At 41.5% G+C, this 21,085-nt stretch overlaps 1 protein-coding gene across 10 annotated transcripts in view; it reads left to right on the forward strand.

The window, feature by feature from the left end:
* The first annotated feature begins 9,562 nt into the window (after positions 1-9,562).
* The window catches only part of SCAPER (S-phase cyclin A associated protein in the ER), a 495,697-nt gene continuing 484,174 nt past the window's right edge, over positions 9,563-21,085 (forward strand). For 4 of the 10 annotated variants that reach the window (XM_049852836.1, XM_049852838.1, XM_049852839.1 and 1 more), the window contains exons 1-4: positions 9,583-9,666; positions 11,645-11,805; positions 19,513-19,634; positions 20,608-20,668. In XM_049852836.1, coding sequence (XP_049708793.1) covers positions 19,632-19,634; positions 20,608-20,668 — 64 coding nt within the window. In that variant the 5' untranslated portion in view covers positions 9,583-9,666; positions 11,645-11,805; positions 19,513-19,631. Of the gene's footprint in view, positions 9,667-11,644; positions 11,806-19,512; positions 19,635-20,607; positions 20,669-21,085 lie in introns of all 10 variants that reach the window. The other 6 variants (XM_049852837.1, XM_049852846.1, XM_049852844.1 and 3 more) reach the window with 6 other exon arrangements.

Here is a 21,085-nt window from a genome sequence, read left to right on the forward strand (position 1 = left end):
CAGGCAATTCCAACTCATAGCGACACTATAGGACAGAGTAGAACTGCCCCATAGGGTATCTAAGGAGCAGCTGGTGGATATGAACTGCCGACCTTTTGGCTAGCATCCAAACTCTTAACTACTCTGCCACAAGGGCTAAGAAATAAGAGATTAGAGATACCTTGGGCTACTGTAGAAACTTTACGGTTCTCTGACCATGTTTTCAGATGAGAGTTTAAAGATCTGAGCTTAAACGTTTTTTTCCTCTAAACCCTCTAATGCTTCTGAAGCTGTCAGAATTATCATTACTACTACATTGTAGAGTACAGCAGCTCTGAAATTTCCAATTTACTTGCCTTCGACTGGTACTTCATTTCAAGTAAACACAGTTACTACTTTTAGGAATTATAGCACCATTGCCTGCCATGAACTACTAGCATTCCATTTTCCTGCCACCTGCCAGGAGGTCATCACTACATTCAAGCTAAACAAGTGAGCAAATTAATCCTCAGGTACAAGGGAAAGAGATGTTGTTACCAGAATGCCAAAGCCAAGGCTGTCAGGCAGAATCTAGAACCATGGCAGGAGCTGCACCGTGGGAACTGGAGCCATGGAGGAGATACAGCAGCTACTGGATACGGCAAGAGAAGAAAAATCACTAGCATCTTTCATTGGCTGAATCTACACAGAAACCATGTGACAAAGGGATGTAATTCCCTGAAATTCAGAGCGGAAAAGAACAAGGAATGGACATGAGAGCTGACAGGCAAATGACCAGCACAGGTTAATCTTCCAACACCTCCATTTCATGCAAATGTCAGGTATTACTGCATTTTCTCAGAACTGACTCAACAGCAATGGGATTGGTTTTTGGTTTTTGGAATCACATCTTTTGGGGCCCTGATGGGAGAGTGGTTAAGAGTTTGACTGTTAACCAAAAGGTCAGCAGTTTGAATCCACCAGCTGCTCCTTGGAAAACCTATGGGGCAGTTCTATCCTGTCCTATAGGGTCTCTATGAGTCGGAATTGACTCAAAGGCAATGGGTTTATTTTTTTTTGGTTTTAATCACATCTTTTATTCTCCACCTCTGAGCCTTTGTTAAACTACTGCTCCTCCTAGACAGCCCTTCGCTTTGTTCTTTGTATATCTGAAACTGGTATTTATCAATGCATCTTGACTGCACTTATGATCAATTTCACACTGCAGCAGTTTATAAAAATCCTTAATTTCTTCATCTTTGGTATTAGTGGTTGGTGTGTAAATTTGAATAACAGTTGTCTTAACTGGTCTTCCTTGTAGACGTATGAATATTATCCTATCACTTACAGTGTTAGAAACAGAGAAGAAGGATGTTGTTGGAAAATATAGCATTGGTGATAAAAACAATCCCAGAGACTGCATGATAGAATTTGTCAAGACTAATGATTTATTTACTAACATACCTTGTTTTCAACAACACAAATGACGACTATACACATGGACCTCATCAGATGGAATACAAAGGAATCAAGTTGGCTACATCTTTGTATAGAGATGGTGGAGAAGCTCAGTATCAGTCAGGACCGACTGTGGAACAGACCATCAATTGCTCATATGCAAGTTCAAGTTGAAGCTGAAGACAATTAAAACAAGTCCATGAGAGCCGAAGTATGAACTTGAATATATCCTACCTGAATTTAAAGACCACCTCAGGAACAAATTTGATGCACTGAACACTGATGACTGAGGACCAGACGAGTTGTGGGATGACAATAAGGACATCATACATGAAGAAGCAAAAGTTCGTTGAAAAGACGGAAAGAAAGAAACTACCAAAATGATCAGAAGAGGTTCCGAAACTTGCTCTTGAGCACAGAGTAGCTAAAGTAAATGGAAGAAATGATGAAGTAAAAGAGCTGAACAAAACTTTTCAAAGTGTGGCTCAAGAAGACAAAGTAAAGTATTATAATGAAATGTGCAAAGACCTGGAGTTAGAAAACCAAAAAGGAAGACTACATTCAGCATTTCTCAAGCTGAAAGAGCTGAAGAAAAAATTCAAGCCTTGAGTTGCAATACTGAAAGATTCTATAGGCAAAAAATTGAATGGTTCAGGAAGTATCAGAAGAAAATGGGAGGAATACACAGAGTCACTGTACCAAAAATAATTCATCAGTTTTAACCACTTCAGGAGGGAGCATATGATCAAGAACCGACGGTACTGAAGGAAGACGTCAAAGCTGCGCTGAAGGCACTGGCAATAAATAAGGCTTCAGGAATTGATGGAACACCAGTTGAGATGCTTCAATGAACGAATGTAATGCTGAAAGCATTCACTGATCAGTGCCAAGACATTTGGCAGAGAGCTATCTGGCCAACTGACTGGAGGAGATTCATATTCAAGGCCATTTCAAAGAAAGATGATCTAGCAGAGTGTGGAAATTATCTAACAATATTAATATCACATACAAGCAAAATTTTGTTGAATTAAAAAATGACTACAGCCATGCATCGACAGGGAACTGCCAGAAATTTAAGCCAGATTCAGAAGAGGATACAAAATGAGGGTTATCATGGCTGTAGTCATGGACCTTGGTTAAATGCAGAGAATATCAGAAAGACGTTTACCTGTGTTTTATTGACTATGCAAAGGCATTCAACTGTGTGGATTCTAACAAATTATGGACAACATTGCGAAGAATGGGAATTCCAGAACACTTAATTGTGCTCATATGGAACTTGTACATAGATCAAGAAGCAGTCATTCAAACAGAAAAGGGGGACACTGTGTAGTTTAAAAGGAGCCCTTGTGGTGCAGTGGTTAAAGTGCTCAGCTACTAACCGAAATGTTGGTGATTTGAACCTACCAGCCACTGCTCAGGAGAAAGATGTGGCACGCTGCTTCTTTACAGATTTACAGCCTTGAAAACCTTATGGGGGCAGTTCTACACTGTCTTATAGGGTTGCTATGAGTCAGAATCAACTGCAATGGGTTCGGGATTCTGGCGTGTAGTTTAAAATTGGAAAATGTGTGAGGCAGGGTTATATCTTTTCACCATACTTATTCAATCTGTTTGCTGAACAAATAATCTGAGAAGCTGGAATATGTGAAGAAGACCATTGCGTCAGGATTAGAGGAAGACTCATTAACAGCCTCCGACATGCAGATGACAAACCTTGCTTGCCCAAATTGAAGATGATTGGAAGCACTTACCGATGAAGACAAAAAAACGCAGCTTTCAGTATGGATTACACCTAAACATAAAGAAAACAAAAATCCTCACAACTGGACCAAAAAGCAACATCATGATAAAGGGAGAAAATACTGATGTTGTCAAGGACTTTATTTTACTTGGATCCACAATCAATGCCCAGTCAAGCAGCATTCAGGAAATCAAACAACGTAGTGCATTGAGCAAATCTGCTGCAAAAGACCTCCTTAAAATCTTAAAAAGCAAAGATGTCACTTTGATGACTAAGGTGCGCTTGACCCAAGCCACGGTATTTTCAATCACTTTATATGCATATGAAACGGATACCATAAAAAAGGGAGACCGAAGAAGAATTGATGCATTTGAATTGTGGTGTTGGCAAAGAATATCAAATATATCATGGACTGCTAGAAGACCAAACAAATCTGTCTTGGAAGAAGTACAGACAGAATGCTCCTTCGAAACAAGGATGGCAAGACTTCATCTCACATGCTTTGGACACGTTATCTGGAGGGACCAGTCCTTGGAGAAGGACATCATGCTTGGTAAAGTAGAGGGTCAGCAAAAAAGAGGAAGACCTTCGAGGAGATGGATTGACACAGTGGCTGCATCAATGGGCTCAAATATTGCAATGATTGTAAGGATGGCGCAGGACCAGTCAACATTTCCTCCTGTTATACATAGGGTCACTCTGAGTCTGAGATGACTTAACAGTGCCTAACAACAACAACAACATATCTAAAACCAGTCTTTATTTATGTATTTAAAATTTTTTTATTTTTATTTTTTGTGGTTAGGGATATACAGAGCAAAACACACACCAATTCAATAGTTTCTACACGTACAATTCAGTGACACTGATTACATTCTTCAAGTTGTGTAACCATTCTCACATTCGTTTTCTGAGCTTTCCTCCCCAATTAACATAAATTCATTGACCCCTAAGGCTCCTATCTAATCTTTAGAGTTGCTGTTGTCAATTTGATCCTATATAGATCCTAAAAGAGCCTAACGCCCAAGGCAGACATTTTTAACAAGTTAAGCTAAACTATTGTTTGGTTTTAAGAAGACTTCAGGGGATATTTTTGGTTTAAGGCTCAAATCTTATTTCAGGGCAGTAGTTTTGGGGGTACATCCAGGAATTCTGGAGTCTATGAGTATCTGAAGTTCTGTTCTGCATTTCCCCCCTGCATTTCTCCCCTTTTGATCAGAATTCTTCTATAGAATCTTTGATCAAAATGTTCAGTAATGGTAGCTAGGTACCGTCCAGTTTTTCTGGTCACATGGCAAAGGAGGCAGTTGTTCATGTAGACAATTAGCCACACATTCCTTTTCCTCCTCTTATTCCTGACTCTTCTTCCTCTGTTGTTCCATGCAGATAGAGACCAATTGTGGTGCCTTGGATAGCTGCTTGCAAACTTTTAAGGCCCCAGAATTATGCAATGTACTAGGTAAAACAGAAGCAGTAAACACATTATTAGGCCAATTAGCTGGGACATCCCATGAAACCATGACCCTTATAGTCTTTATTTTTTAAATTCTGATAAAATTCCATATGTGCTATTGTCTTTCCTAAATCTGGGAGTTGGATCAACTCGACGGCAACTGGTTTAATTTTTGTTTTGTTTCCTAAATCTATCCAAACTAAAGTCCTCTCTAACCTCTAAACTTCTAAAGTGTTAATTTACACGATAAACCCTTTTTGGGGTCCCTAACTTTTACTATGTGGCAGGTACTGTGTTAAGCATTGAGGATAGGCACTAGACATTCTTTGCCCTCAGAACTAATAATGGGAGTGGGTGGTGATGATGGAAGGACCTGCGTTCATAAATAATTACAATACAGCATGATTCTACTGAGCAGGCCAAGGTTCAGCATTTCTGTCACCCATACCTTCCATGGGACATGTTTCCACGCATAGGCAGCCTTATTTTTGTATCATGTGAACAATATCCCCATGTCATCCAGCTGCTGAACACTGTTACCACAGCTGACTGGGCTAGGGCTGGGCATCTGAATCAAGGGCAGCCAATCCATGGAATGTCTGATAACTTACCACAGTGTTTGATTGAATCAAGCTCCCTTTCTTGGAAATATGACATAGGTATCTCTCGAATGGTACTGTTTGATAGAACCTTCTGTGATAATGTTGTTAGGTGCTGTTGAGTTGATTTTCAACTTATAGTGATCCCATGTGACAGAATAGAACTGCCCCCATGGAGGTTTCTTGGCTATAATCTTTATGGGCACAGGCTGCCAGGTCTTTCTCCAGTGGAGCTGCTGGATGGGTTTGAACCACCAACCTTTTAGTTAGCCGAGCGCTTAACTATAGCGCCACTAGGGCTCCTTCTGTGATGATAAAGCCAAAAATAAAACCAAACTTGTTGCCACCAGGTCGAGTCCAACTCAGAGACCTTATAGGACATAGTAGAACTGCCTCATAAAGTTTCCAAGGAGTAGATGGTGGATTCTAACGCTGACCTTTTGGTTACCAGCCGAACTCTTAACCACTGCACCACCTGGGTTCCTCTGTGATGATAGAACTGTTATAAATCTGTGCTGCCTGCTATAGCGGTCACTAGCCACATGTGGCTGCTGAGTACTTGTAATTTGGCTAGTACAACTGAGGAACTAAATTTAAACTGTAATTTTAATTAATTTAAATTTTAAATAGCCACACATGGCCAATGGTTTCCTTATTGGCCAGTGCAGTTGTCCAGAAAGGGTCAGAACTGAAAAGCATTTATGGGAAAGGCAATCTGGGTGGCCATGGTGGGCTGTATGCAAAGTGAAACTGTGAGAGGGCTGACTCTGTGAAAGCGCAGAGGAAGCTGATGGCTGGGAGAGGAGAATGGAGCTGAAAGGAGAGAAGGGCAGAGAGGCCAGGGGATCTACCTGAGAGGGGCAAGAGCAGCTTATCCAAAAAGCATCTCCATTTTGGTTTCAGCCTTAAAGTAAATTCCACTTTTTACTTGAGTGAGCTCTTGTTTCTTGCTTTTAAAGGGGTCTTTTTAATTGTCAGAGTTTGTATGAAGTGTTTTGAAAGCCCACAGGCAGGAGCAACCAGACGTCCTGTGGAATTGCAGGAAGGACTATTTGAGGCAGGTCCTGAAGGCCAGTAGGCGTTTGCTAGATGGAAAAGGGGAGCAGAGGCATTCTGGATGGACTAGTGTGTTGGAAATCAAGAGGAGGGAAAGGACAGGACAGCCGAAGGAAACGGGGCAGTTATCTATTAGTACCTACCTCATATGCTTTTTTGTAAGATTAGATGACAAAATAAACATAGCTGGTACAGTTTGAGCTCTTACTATGTGCTAAGCTGCTCTGTTTTCTAAAAATTAACTCATTTAATACTCACAAAAATTTGATGAAGTACATCTTATTGCTCCATTTTAGAGATGAGAAAAATAGAGCTTAGAGGGATTTCATAATTTGCTCAAGATCACACGGTTACCTGACTCCAAAGTCAGAGTCTTAACTGCTGTAGGATACTGCTTTTCTATACTTCTATTGCATATAATTCCTTTATATGGATTAAATATAACCCAAGTAATGTGCTTTAGCACAATGGCTGCCACATAGTAAATGCTCAATAAAAGTTAACTGCTGTTAGCTGTTATTATAACATAATGATTCAAAGAAGCACTTTGGAGTCAAATGGACCTGCGTTCAAATCCTGCCTCTAACCCTTCCTAGCTCCTAGCTCCAGGACAAGTAAATCCAGGATCTTTGTTAATTTATAAAATGTGGATGCATTATCAAGTTTTCAGGATTGTTGTCAGACAAAATGAGATCATATCTATATAAATTGTCTTGAACACAGGAAATAGGCAAAAAGAGCCATTATTATTTTCCCAGTAATAAGCAACCACTTGGGCAAAGGCCTACTGCTAACCAAAGGTTGGTGGTTCAAAACCACCAGCAGCTCTGTGGGAGGAAGATGTGGCAGTCTGCTTCTGTAGAGATTTATAGCCTCGGAAACCCCAATAGGTCACTGTGAGTCAGAATCAACTCGACAGCAGTGATTTTATTTTTGCAACCATTAGGAGCCCTGGTGGAGCAGTGGTTAAGAGGCTCAGCTGCTAACCAAAAGGTTGGCAGTTCGAATCCATCAGCTGTACCTTGGAAATCCTATGGGACAGTTCTACTCTGTCCTATAGGGTTGGTATGAGTTAGAATTGACTTAACTGCAATGATTTTTGTTTTTTTTTGGGCAAAGGCCTAGAGTAGGGAGAAAGAGACAGAGCGAGAGAAGTAAATTCCAGGCCCCGAAAATATTTTGATTTGATTGGAGCAGAGGGTGGTTGAGGAAATGGCCTAGAAATGAGGCTGGAGGCGTCAACATGCCTGATCTCAAAACCCTGTTGGCCATCTCAAGAAGACTGGAGGGCTAGTAGAGCCAGTCACACAGCACATAGGACAAACATATCCTTTAGGACAGTCTAGGTTATACTGCAGCAACATGTTCCCAAGCTTCTCAGTGGCTTACAAAAACCCATGCTATGTATCTGTTGGGGACCAGATGTGGTTCTGCTCCATGCCATCTTCACTCTTTTTTGACATGTCGTTTTTCAGAGGTTCAAGTATGGTTGTTGTTGTGTGCCACTGAGTCGATTAATAGTGACCCTATATGACAGAGTAGAAGCACCCCTTAGGGCTTCCTAGGCTGTAATGTTTAGGGGAGCATATTTCCAGGTCTTTTCTCCCCAGGAGCGGCTGGTGGGTTTGAACTACCAACCTTTGAATTAGCAGCTGAGTGATTAACCATTGCGCCATCAGGGCTCCTTAGATGATGTCTAGTAAGCAGTTAGTTATATAAACCTGGAGCTCAGGAGAAGGAATCTAGGCTGGAGATATACATTGGCAAATCAAGAACACAGATGCTAACTAAAGTTATGTAAAGGGAAGCGATCACTCAGAGGCAGTGTGTCCAGTAGGATAAGAAAGGGCTTGCACCCATCCTTGAGGGACACCAACATTTAAGGAATGGGAACAGTAAGAGGAACCTTTAAAAGAAATGGAGAGGGATTGGCTAGAGACAGAAGAGGAAGATCAGGTAAGTGGGGAAAAAGAATGCTTCCAGAAAGGACTGTCAACTCAGGCAGAGAAATTAAGTTAGGTCATGATGATAAGTGTCCTCTGGATCTGCAGTAGAGAGATTCCTAGTAACTGTGGAAAGAAGGAATGGTTTCCATGGAGTGGTGAAGACAGAAACCAGAGTAGTTGAGGAAGTGGAGATAATTGGAGAAATGTAGCTGCAAAGGGCAGAAAGAAAAAGAGAGCAGAGGTAGAAATGAGTTCTGGGGAGTTAGGTGAGAGATTTTAAGACAGAAAAGACTTGAGGTTGTTTAAATGCTTATGGAAATGAGACAGATATAGGAGAGGGGATAGTTGATAAGAGCAATAAAGTCCTGACTAACTTTTATGAAATTATAATATGTTCTCTACTTCACCCCCCTTATCCTACTCCTTTTGTTTTCTGTACGTATCATATAACTGATATATGTTTACTACTTTTTATGTCTCCACTCTGCTCTCAGAATGCAGGGACTTTTGTCTATTTTCTCCATTTATTGATTCCAAGCATCTAGAATAGCATCTGACACATGGTAGGTGCTCAGTAAACATTTATTGAATAAATGAACAAAAGAGAAAAACTTTTAAGAAGGCAGGAAGGAAGAAGATCCAGAACACAGCCAACAATATGGTCCTTGCCCTCTAAGCGCTTATATTCATTCTGATTGTGAGGTAAACTTCTTTGGATTCTAGGAATTTCTGCCTATTACGGGTAACGAGGAAGAGAAAGGTAAAGCGTCTGAATTTTCCACCTGATGTTCAATATAAATTGATGGAAAATACTTGGAGTCTCTGCCACTCCTTTGGTAATTACGGTCTGCGTTCAGTCTCTTCTATTTTGCTCACAATAAATAAACTGTTTATTTCATCATGTGTTTACCTTTGAAGTAGTTTAAAAATATTTTTAGGTCTTTGTAGTTTGAGTCATAGCTAGCTCTCCAAGCCTGCACACAAGAAGGGCGGAATAAAGCTTTACAGCGGAGGGTAAAGGGTGCTTTTGCGAACGGGCTTTTTTGAAGCACTTTTTTTACTTATACAGATGGTTGGAAGGCGGGCCTCTAGGTCCTTAATCTGTGGGACTGACTGTAGTGACCAAGCGGGCAGAGGGAAGGGACTGAATCTCAGCGGAGACCGTGGGACGAAACTCGGCGGTGCTAGCCCAACCTAGTAAACGGAACAGCTATCCGCGGGCAGCCGCGCGCGACAACGAACGCAAACCCACGCCCCAGACTCCCGCCTAGGCAGCCCGTCGGCGCGAACCGCGCTGCGCCTGCGCGGGCGGCCGGGAGCCAGGGCGGCGCGGCTGCGGCTGGGAGTCACGTGCTACGGCGGAGAGCCGCCCCGCCCCTCGGAGCCGCCCCGCCCCGCCCCTTTCCCGGCGGGACGCTCGGAGCTGCCCCGAACTGCGCGGGGAGGCCGAAGGTGAGTGTCCGCGCGGGGCGCGCGTTGCGCAGACCCGGGCGGGCCTGGGTCGGGGCGCGGGTTCGGCTGCCTGCGTCGCGGGGGCCAGGGTGACAAAATGGCGGCGGGGTACGCCCTTCCACCACCCCCCCTCACCTGGCCGTGTGGACGGTGGGGGAGCCGGGATCGTTGCTGGGGGAGGGGAGCTGCGGCCGCGCGGGAGGGCACGGGGGTCGGTGAGGGAGGCCCAGGGTCCGGGCTGGGCAGGCTCCCGGCCTGGCCTGGGGGGCAGCTGACGGCCTTGCGGGCTCAGCGGGGGTGTGAGGGGCGTGAGACCCCGGCGCCCCCACGGAGGCCGAGGGATGCACGGGGGGCTGCCTCGCAGGGAGCGGCCGGGACAGCGCGTGTCGAGGTTTCTGGAATGTCAGGGGAGCCTCCCTGTCAGCCCGTCATTTGACAGGTGATCGCCATCGTTATCTCATTCTCAGCTGGGTTTACTGTGTTTTCCGTGCATGGTCTCAGCTTTGCCCGAGAACAAATATGTAAACTGAGTCCTGGAGGGGTGAAGAGCTCCACCAGGGCCCCACAGCTGGGAGTAGCAGGACTAGCCTTCTGCCTCCGTAGTGCTCTTTTCGCGGCACTTCATTCATGCCTTCTCCGCACACATTTTCCAGCGGCATTCACGCACAGGCTGGAGTAGGGAACAGGCTCCCGTGAGTGATGGGGTTGTTAGAAAGCAAGCAGAAAATCGGTCCTCGGGCCAGCACCTGCTGCTGCTGTCGAGTAGCTTCCGTTGAGGTGGGACCCTTTGCCCGAGAGCAGCTTCTTGTTGCTGCTACAGTACCCCTCATTCAATTCGTGCCTAGTTATTGTCATGAAAATAATCATTCAGTAGTTTTCTTACTAAATAAGTAGTAATTATTTATATGTTCAGTTTGTTGATTTCACCAGCATTAACTATTTCATCTTCAATCTGTGAGGTAAAAGGGTAAGATAGGCATTATGCCCATAATAAGGTTGGGGAAAGTGAGGCTCAGAGAGGTTATTATTTGCCCCGGATCACTGGCTGGTGAGCGGTCATCAGGGACTAAGCTCCTGACCTAAGGTTGGTAGTCTGACTACTGTTTCCCACTCTTACCTATCTCCTCAGTTAATTATGGCTTTTCCTCAAAATGCGTTGGGTGCAGATTGATATGTACCACTTATTGAAATGATTTGAATAATAGCCACTAAGTAATATTTTTAGTTAATTGAAGGGTCAGTTTTTAATATGATTTGAAAAGTTGTGTTTGTGGGATGTGTGGTATCCCACATATTGGTACTATGACTGCTTTGAAGATTGACCTGAATTTGAATCCCAGTTCCACCACTTGTCCTTTGAGAAATTACTTAGTTTTTCTGTGCCTTGGTTTCCTCATCTGCAAATTAGATATAATATCCACCTGATAAATTTGTTGAAAACAATAGATGAGTGTAAAGCATTTTGAACTGCTCCTGGTTCACAGTAAAACCAAAACCTGTTGCTGTTGAGTCAATTCTGACTCATACTGATCCTATAGGACAGAGTAGAACTGCCCCATAGGGTTTCCAAGGAGTGGCTGGTAGATTTGAACTGCTGACCTTTTGGTTTGCAGCCAAGCTCTTAACCACAGTGCCACCAGGGCTCTGGTCTTTCTCTCTTTTTTTTTTTTTTCCTTAACCACGGTGCCACCAGAGCTCTGGTCCATAGTAGGCCCTCAACAAATGCTGTTCCTTTCCATCTTTCCCCCATCTCCTTGAGGTACGTTTTTATTTTCTATGATTCATCACATAGTGGTTTAAGTCAAACAACCTTGGTAGCATAATCAGTGTTACTATACAAAAGTGTTTATAAATAAAATGTTTTCATGACTGGAAACATAGATTTTATAATATTTTGCCCTTAGGGCTTCATGGGGATTTAAGAGTCACTGTAAGATTGATTTGATATTGAGACTTTAATACCTTCATTTAACTACAGGCATGTTTTAAAGATAAACAAGATGAAGGGGCTTGTGATTCTCTCTTTCACCTTCAGACCTTACCACAACTCAACCTATTTTTGAAGAAGCAGAAATTCTCTGGGAATCACGTGTGGTGGTGTTATTTAGTGGAAAGTTGAACAGAATTCTCTCTGATGGTGTAAGTAAGCTGATAACCCATTCTGAAATTGGCAGTTCTGACATTTGTAGAAGTAAAAGCTGCAGTTGGCTAGTGTAACAAAAATTAAAACAAATCATTAATAAAAATGTGTCCTTATATGTGGCATTTGAAAACTTTTTAATACGAAAAATTTCAAAACATGCGAAAGTAGAGAGTAGGAGAAAATGGCATAATGGACTGTTAAGAGTCAGTCTCTCTATTTCAGTAAGTGCCTACACATAGACAAATCTTGTCAGTAAAGGCTTACTCTCCACACAAATTGTTTTGAGGAAAATATCAAGCATCATGTCATTTCATTAGTAAAGATATCAATATGTGTTAGACCTGCTTTTGTTATAGTATTGGGAAAGAGAGGTAGTTTTTGTATTTTCAGTGGGGCATTCCAGGTTCGTGGGAGAGAATAAATGCTTCTTGCTTGATATATTTATGGCACTATAGATAGGAGGGATCAGAATTGAAAACATCACTAAGCAACTTGCAGCTATAAAATATCTGTATTGTGTGTCAGAACACTCGTTTTTTACCATGATACATTTACTTTCTACCTAGCAGATATGTGAAAATTTTTTGAGTATTAAGTACCAGGCTTGGAAAGGCAAATACTCAGATTTTCCTAAACTTCAGAAAAGGCAAAAACCTGGGTTATAGATACTGTGAATGTGGGAGAGGAACTGGGGTTGTATATTCCAGTTTTTCTACAATTTATTGGCAAACATGAGAACAATTCATAGATGTACTGTCCTACCATCAGCTGAGTGCAAAAGCCAAACCTGTTGCCATCAGGTCAATTCCGACTCAGCGACTCTGTAGGACAGAGTAGAATTGCCCCATAGGATTTCCAAGGCTGTAAATCTTTACAGAAGCAGATTGCCACATCCTTCTCCCTTGGAGCCGCAAGTGGGTTTGAACGTCTGACCTTTTACTTAGCAGCTGAGCGCTTACCCTCTGCAGCATTTTGCTACTAGCAGGCTTCTCACTTTGGGCCTGCTTGCACTTTTAGAACATGTGTACCCAAACTTGGATAAAGGAAAAGAGAGAGAGGCCTCTCCTGGCACTTGAGCTAATCTTCACATTCCCATTTCTGGGACTCTTAGGTGCCTCCACAGACATCCTGGGACCACAGGGCAGGGTAAGACAAGCGAGAATTCAGTTCATCACAGGCAGCAGCCTGTTCAGAAACTTTGGGCCCAGGCAGTCCTAGTATTCATTTCCTCCTTTTTTTTTGTGCTCCATTTTCTTCTTGGCCTTTATTTTGCTCTAGCCCAGAGTTTTCCAGCTTTCATCTATTTGAGTACCAAATTGACTTGACGGCAGGCAATTAGCAATATCACTATTTTGGAATATATATATATATGTTATATTAACTGATTTTTCATTTATGATAATGTCAAAATTTCCTTTAAATGAAAAGGTGTTTCTATTTAAAGAAAAATATTTTATAAATAATGATATGCATGGTACTTAGTTATAGCAAATATAACAATAGTGACTCAGTGGTTGAGATTTTGGAAATTTTGGATTAGAATATAGCCTTTTCTTAGAGAACAGCTTTATTGAGATATATTTCACATATCATAAAATTCACTCACTGAAAGCATACCATTCAGGGCGTTTGTATTGTTTTGAACGTATATAACAAACAGTTGCCGTTCCAAGCCTTTTTACATGTACAGTTGGTGACATTAATTAGGTTCCTTGTGTCGTGCGACCATCATCACTATCTGTTTCCAAGTTTTCCGTTGCCATTAATAGAAACTCACTGCCCCCTAGGCAGTGACTCCCCTCTTTCCCTCCCTCCCGCCCCTGGTAACCACTAATAAACTTTGGTCTCTTTACATTTGCCAGTCCTAGATATTTCATATAATTGGGGTTAGTGGTTTGTGTAGTCACAGAGTTGTGAATCAACACCATCTAATTTTAGAACATTTTTCAACACCTCAGAAGAAATCCTCATACCTATTAAGCAGTCAGTCCCCATTCCTGGTCTCCCACTCCTCTCCCCAGCCCCCAAACCAAAACCAAAGCAGTTACCCAGGAGTCAGTTCCGACTCACGGCAATTCCATGTGTGCAGAGTAGAACCGCACCCCAGAGGGTTTTGAAGGCTGTGACGCTTTGTAATCAGGTCACCAGGCCATTCTTCAAAGGCACCTCAGGGTAAGTTTGAACCTCCAATCCTTCAGTTAGTAGGTGAGTGCTTAAGCATTTACACCACCCAGGGACTCCTTCCCCAGCTCCAGGCAACCACTAATCTATTTTCTTTCTCTCTGGATTTGCCTGTTCTGAACATTTCACATCAGTGTAATCAGACAATTTCTGGTCTTTTGTGCCTGGTTTCTTTCATAATGTTTTTAAGGTTCATCCATGTTACAGCCTGTATCAGTACCTCATTCCCTTTTATGGTGAAATAATATTCCATTGATGGACATTTGGATTGTTTCTGCTTTTTGGCTATTGTGAATAATGCTGCTATGAACCCTTATGTACAAGTTTTAGTGTGGACATATGTTTTCATTTTTCATGGGTTATTTACCTAGGAGTAGAATTTCTGGGTTATATGGTAATTCTATGTTTAACTTTTTTTTTAATATAATTTTATTTTGTTGTTATTGTTGAGAATATACACAGCAAAACAAACACCATTTCAACAGTTTATACATGTACCATTTGATGACATTGATTACTTTCTTTGAGTTGTACAACCATTCTCACTCTTTTTTTAAAAAATTGTATTTTAGATGAGGGTTTACAGAGCAAATTAGTTTCTCATTGAACGACTGATACACATTATTTTGTGACATTGGTTGCCACCCCTATGACATGTCGACATTCTCCCTTTCTCGACCTTGGGTTCATGGTTTCCAGCTTTTCTTTCCCCTCCTTCTTGTCCTTGCCCCTGGGCTGATGTGCCCATTTAGTCCCGTTTTTTATATGCCTGTCTAATCTTTGGCTGAAGGGTAAATTTCAGGAATTTCTTCAGTACTGAGTTAAAAGCGAAGTCCAGTGACTGTACTGTCTGGGTTTCTCCAGTCTGTCAGACCAGTAAGTCTGGTCTTTTTTTTTGTGTGTGTGTGTGTGAGTTAGAATTTTGCTCTGTGTTTTTTTCCAGCTCTGTCCGGGATCCTCTTTTGTGACCCCTGTCAGAACAATCAGTCTCACCCTCCTTTCCTGAGTTGTTATCCCCCATTAACATAAATTCACTACTCCCTAAGGTTCCTATCTAATCTTTCGAGTTGCTTTTGTCAGTTTGATCCCATATAAATAGTTCTTAAAAGAGTGTAATACTTAAGGCAGAACTTTTTTACTACTTAAGCTAAACTGTTGTTTGGTTTTAAAGAAGACTGCAAAGAATATTTTGGTTCAAGTTTTAAAGATTATCTAACGGTAATAATTTCAGGGGTTTGTCCAACGTCATGGCTGCAGGAAGTCTGGAGTCCATGAGAATTTGAAATTTTGTTCTGCATTTTCCCCATTTTGATCAGGATTCTTCTATGGAATCTTTGATCAAAATGTTCAGTAATGGTAGCGGGGCACCATCTAGCTCTTCTGGTCTCATGGGAAACGAGGCAGTTGTTTATGGAAGCAATTAGCCACACATTTCATATCGTTTTCCTATTCCTGACTCTCCTTCTTCCTCTATTGTTCTGGGTGAACAGAGACCAATTGTTGTGCTTTGGATGGCCAGTCGAAAGCTTTTAGGACTCTAGGTACTACACATCAAACTGGAAGGTAGACCAGAGGCACTAAACATGTTATTAGGCTAATTAACTGGGTGTCCCATGAAGTCAAGACCCTAAACCTCCAATCCAAGAAACCAAATCCCATGAGAATTTTGGTTGTACATAAGCAGCTTCTGCAGCTATCCTTTTTGTTGTTATTGTAAATATAGCTATCACACAACTTTTGCCAGCTCAGCTTTTTACAGGTGTACGACTTACTGACAGCCGTTAGAGTAATCAGCTGTGTAGCCCTACCCTTAATCAATGCAATATTTCCATCATCCTTAACCCCCCCATTCCACGTCCCTGGTAACCACTAATAAACTTTGTTCTCTATATATTTGCCTTTTATTGTCTTTTTATGTAAGTGAGATTTTGATTATGTAAGTATGGTTTTGATTTACATCTCTCTGGTGGCTAATATTTGTCCTTTTTGATTGATTTCTTTTACTCAGCGTAATCCCTTCTAGCTCCAACCATATTGTAGCATTAGGTTATGCATTCATTATGTTATGCATTCATCTATTGATAGGCATTTCAGGAAACCCTGGTGGCGTAGTGGTTAAGAGCTACATCTGCTAACTAAAAGGTCAGCAGTTCGAATCTACCAGGTGCTCCTTGGAAGCTCCATGGGGCAGTTCTGCTCTGTCCTACAGGGTCGCTATGAGTTGAATTGACTTGGTGGCAATGGGCCTGATTTGGTTTGGTTTACTGATAGGCATTTAGGTTGTTTCTACATTTTCTGCTATCGTGAATAGTGCTGCGATGAGCTTTGGTGTAAAAGTCCCTGAGTCTTAGCTTTCAAGTCTTTTGGGTATATACCTAGGAGTGGAATTGCTGGGTTATTTGGGTTTTTATGGTGATAGTTCTGTTTTTCCTTTGTTGAGGAACCACCACACTCTTTTCCACAATGACTGTACCATTTTTCATTCCCACCAGGAATAGGTAAGAGTTTGAATTTTGCCACACCCTGGTCAACATTTGTTGTCTTCTTTATTTTAGCCATCTTAAGAACTAAAAAAACCAAGCCAATTGCTGTTGAGTTGATTCTGACTCATAGCAACCCTATAGGACAGAGTAGAACTGCCCCTATAGGGTTTCTTAGGCTATAATTTTTATGGAAGCAGACCATCACATCTTTGTCCCAGAGAGTGGCTGGTGGATTCGAACTGCCAACTTTTCGGTTATCAGTCGAGTGTTTAACCACTGTGTCACCAGGGCTTATTTAAATCGTTTCTGGTATTTAAATATTTTACTGTGAAACATACATCGCCTACATATGTTAATTAATTTACACATTGTGTGGTACCTGTTTGCCAAAGTGTCCAGAGAACTATCTTGAATTTAATTTTAAAAGCTTCATTTTAAGTACAACTGACTTTAGCTCAGAGACGGACAGTAATCTGTTTGGTGCTAAATTGAGGAGTAATACCCAAGACACAAAATGATGTAAGGATTTGGACTAAATCACTATCTGGTAGGACTTAAGAGGTAATTCACTCTCGAACCTTTCTCTTTTTCCCTTGAAAGTCGTGGTAATTAGAATTTGTGATATCTGGGTTAAATTTTTTGAAGTCAAAACCTAGTTTAGACTGTAATTAGAAATATGTTTAAATTTAAGTCATAATTTTTTAAAGCTATAATTGCAATACAACCATATTACAGAAAGCCTGAAAAATAGCATAGAAAAAATTACAATCCTAGTGGTATGCAGTTACCAGTTATTGAGTGCTTGTTCTGTAACATTCGGTGTTTCATACATAATTTCTTTTAATTTTCAAAATAACCCTACAAGGAAGATATTTTTTACCCCCATTTTACAGTTGTGCAAGGTGAGGCTCAAATATGTTAAATAGCTTGCCTCAGGTTGCATAGCTACTTAGTGGCAGCCTTGGGGCATCAATTTGGGTCTCTGTGACCTCAGAGCTTATGTTCTTTACCCCACATTGCTCCCGGTATATTTCCCAGTGAATGTGGTATCCCTCCCCCCTCCTTTATAGCTTTAATTATATGGTATATAATTTTTTTTGTCTGCCTTAAGAATGTTTTTATCTTTTTAATGATGATTCTTATCTGAATAAATTATTAGTATGATGGCTACCAGATGGTGATTTTATAATTCTGTCAAAATGTCCTTGGTATCTAGCCTACAACTGTCTTTATTGGAAAGTAATAGAGTACACAAGTCCTTGGGTGGTGCAGACAGTTTGCACTCAGCTACTGACTTAAAGGTTGGTAGTTCAAAGCTACCTAGGGATACTGCAAAAGAAAGGCCTGGGGGTCTGCTTCTATAAAGGCTACAGCCAAGAAAACCCTGTGGAGCAGTTGTACTTTGTAACACCTGGGGTTGCAATGAGTCGGAATTGACTTGAAGGCAACAGACTTGGATTTTTGTAGTTCAAAAAAGTATACAGTTTCCCTGATTCAGAGATGACCAAAAAGAGGGAACCCTGCTTAACTGACCATCTAGTAAACTAACCGTTCAACTTTCTTTCTTCTTTTTCTTCAGAATCTATGTTGAGTGTCTGTCATTTGTAAGAGGCTGTGTTTCGTGGGGGAAAGTGAAGATGATTCAGATACTGATCTTGTCCGTAAAATGTTGTAGAGAAGACGACCTCATAAAAGGGAAAGAGGGAAAAGAGAATAATATTTACTGAGCATCTTCTAGATGCCAGTTTTTATACATTCTTTTAAAAATTATTTGGGTAACTTCTATGTCAGATGAGGAGCCCTGGTGGTGCAGTGGTTAGCTTGATTGCTAACGAAAAGGTTGGCAGTTTGAATCCACGAACTGCTCCTTGGAAACCCTATGGGGCAGTTCTGCTCTGTCCTATAGGGTTGCCATGAGTCGGAATCTACTTGACGTCAACGGGTTTGGTTTTGGTTTATTCTCACATTACAGAAGAGAAACTGGGTTCTGAGGGATTAAATTACTTGCCCAAGGATATATATCTAGTAATTGCAGTAAGTGACTAATTTGGGATTCAGTCTCATCAGTATATACTCCTTCCCACTGTACCATGCCAATTTCAGTATACATGCATTTTCCTTAACCCTCCTAATAACCTTGTAAGTTTGAACGTCATTTTTATGGATAAGCATACTGATACTCAAAGGTTAAATGACTTCTCAAGGTGACAAAGCCAGTGATTTGGCTGACTCTAATGCTGCTATGGGGCCCTGGTGGCACTGTGGTTAGGAGCTCAGCTGCTAACTAACCATCTCTTGCAGTTCAAATCCACCAGCCACTCATTGGAAACTGTATGGGGGCAGTTCTGCTCTGCCATCATAGGCTTGCTATGAGTCAGAATTGACTCCATGGCAGTAGGTTTGGCTTGTAACGGGAATGCCTCTATCTACTCTTCTCACTATATAAGTGTAAAAGATTTCCGCTATGTAAGTGTAAAAGTTTGTTACACTTTTTAGAGGTGAAGGATACAGATCAGGTGGTCTCAAATTTCAGATGAATAAGATCTCTGTCAACTGGGAATGTCAGTAGGCTTCATGAAGATGACTTGAGCTAGCCTCGAAGAATAGGTAAGCATTGAATATGTACAAGTAGAAGGAAAGGAACAAGATGAGCAAAAGTTCTTTAGTAAGGGTTGTACTCATCAGTAAATAAATATTGAATTAATGCTTATTCAGCACAGGGGCCCTCATGGTGCGGTAGATAAAGCCTTGGCTGCTAACCAGAAGGTCAGCAATTTGAACCTATCAGCTGCTCCACAGGAGAAAAATGTGGCATTCTGCTTCCATGAGGATTTCTTGTTGTTAGGTCCTGTCGAATCAGTTCCGACAAGTAGCAACACTGTGTACAACAGAATGAAACACTGCCCGGTCCTGTACCATCCTCACAGTCATTGTTATGCTCGAGCCCATTGTTGCTACCACTGTGTCAGTCCACCTCACTGACCGTCTTCCTATGTTTGGTTGACCACCCACTTTACCAAGCATGATGTCTGTCTCCAGGGACTGATCCCTCCCGATAACATGTCCAAAGTACGTGAGACAAAGTTTCGCCATCCTTGCTTCTACGGAGCATTCTGGCTGTACTTCCAAGACAGATTTGTTCGTTCTTCTGGCAGCTCATGGTATGTTCAATATTCTTTGCCATTTCCATAGTTCAAAGGCGTCAGTTCTTCTCTGGTCTTCCTTATTCATTGTCCAGCTTTTGTATGCATATGAGGCGATTGAAAATATGGCTTGGGTCAGGTGTACCTTAGTCCTCAAAGTGGCGTCTTTGCTTCTTAACCCTTTAAAGAGGGCTTTTATGGCAGATTTGCTCAATGTAATGCATTGCTTGATTTCTTGACTGCTGCTTCCATGGGCATTGATTGTGGATCCAAGTAAAATGAAATCTTTGACAACTTCAGTATTTTCTCTGTTTATCATGATGTTGCACATTGGTCCAGTTGTGAGGATTTTTGTTTTCTTTATGTTAAGGTGCAATCCATACTGAAGGCCTTGGTCTTTGGTCTTCATTAGTAAGTGCTTCAAGTCCTCTTCACTTTCAGCAAGCAAGGTTGTGTCATCTGCATAATGCAGGTTGTTAGTGAATCTCCCTCCGATCCTGATGCTGTGGTTCTTCATAACATGTCTTCCAAATTCCTTGACGTGGACGAGTGCTTACAGTGTTGCATCTGTTTGTTGAAACATCTCAGTTGGTATTCTGTCAATTCCTGGAGCCTTGTTTTTTGGCACTGCCTTCAGTGCACCTTGGACTTCTTCCTTTAGTATCATTGGTTCTTGATCATACGCTACCTCTTGAAATGGTTGAATGTCGACAAGTTCTTTTTGGCTCAGGGACTCTGCATGTTCTTCCATCTTCTTTTGATGTATCCTGTGTTGTTCAATATTTTGTCCGTAGAATCTTTCAGAATTGTAATTCGAGGCTTGAATTTTTCTTCAGTTCTTTCAGCTTGAAAAAATGCTAAGTGTGTTTTCTTTTATTTTTCTAACTGCAGTTCTTCACACATTTTATTAAAAAACTTTATTTTGTATTTTTGAGCCACCCTTCGAAATCTTTTGTTTAGCTCTTTTCATCATGTCTTCCGTTCCCTTTAGCTACTCTGTGTTCGAGAGCAAGTTTTGAAGTCTCTTCTGACATCCTTTTGGGGCTACAGAGGTAGGTAATAAAACCAACAAAAATCCCTGCTCTTATGGAGTTTACCTTGTTGTTGGTGGAGACAGATATTATTCCAAGGAAATAAAAAATATAATAGAAGGCGATATGTGTTCTAGAGGAGAAGACAGCTAGGGAGTGCTGGTAGCGGGAGTGAGGATTGATAGGCTGCAATTTTGAATAAGGTGCTTGGGAAGGCCTCACCCGAGAAAGTGACATTTGAGCATCACAGATTCACTTGACAAAGGATAAATGACCTAAGGTCTCATTCCAGAAGAGAGTTTAGTTCCAGTTAACTGCTTTCTTTTCTGTGTTCATTGGCTCTTCTTACAGGGCAAGGCCATTCTTTTTAGCAGTTTCCCTGTGCCTTTGTGTTCTATCTAGTTTTCTCTGCTTTGGATATCTTTGAGTAAAGATTTG

Source organism: Elephas maximus, chromosome 13, assembly GCF_024166365.1.
Source record: "Elephas maximus indicus isolate mEleMax1 chromosome 13, mEleMax1 primary haplotype, whole genome shotgun sequence".
NCBI lineage: Eukaryota > Metazoa > Chordata > Mammalia > Proboscidea > Elephantidae > Elephas > Elephas maximus.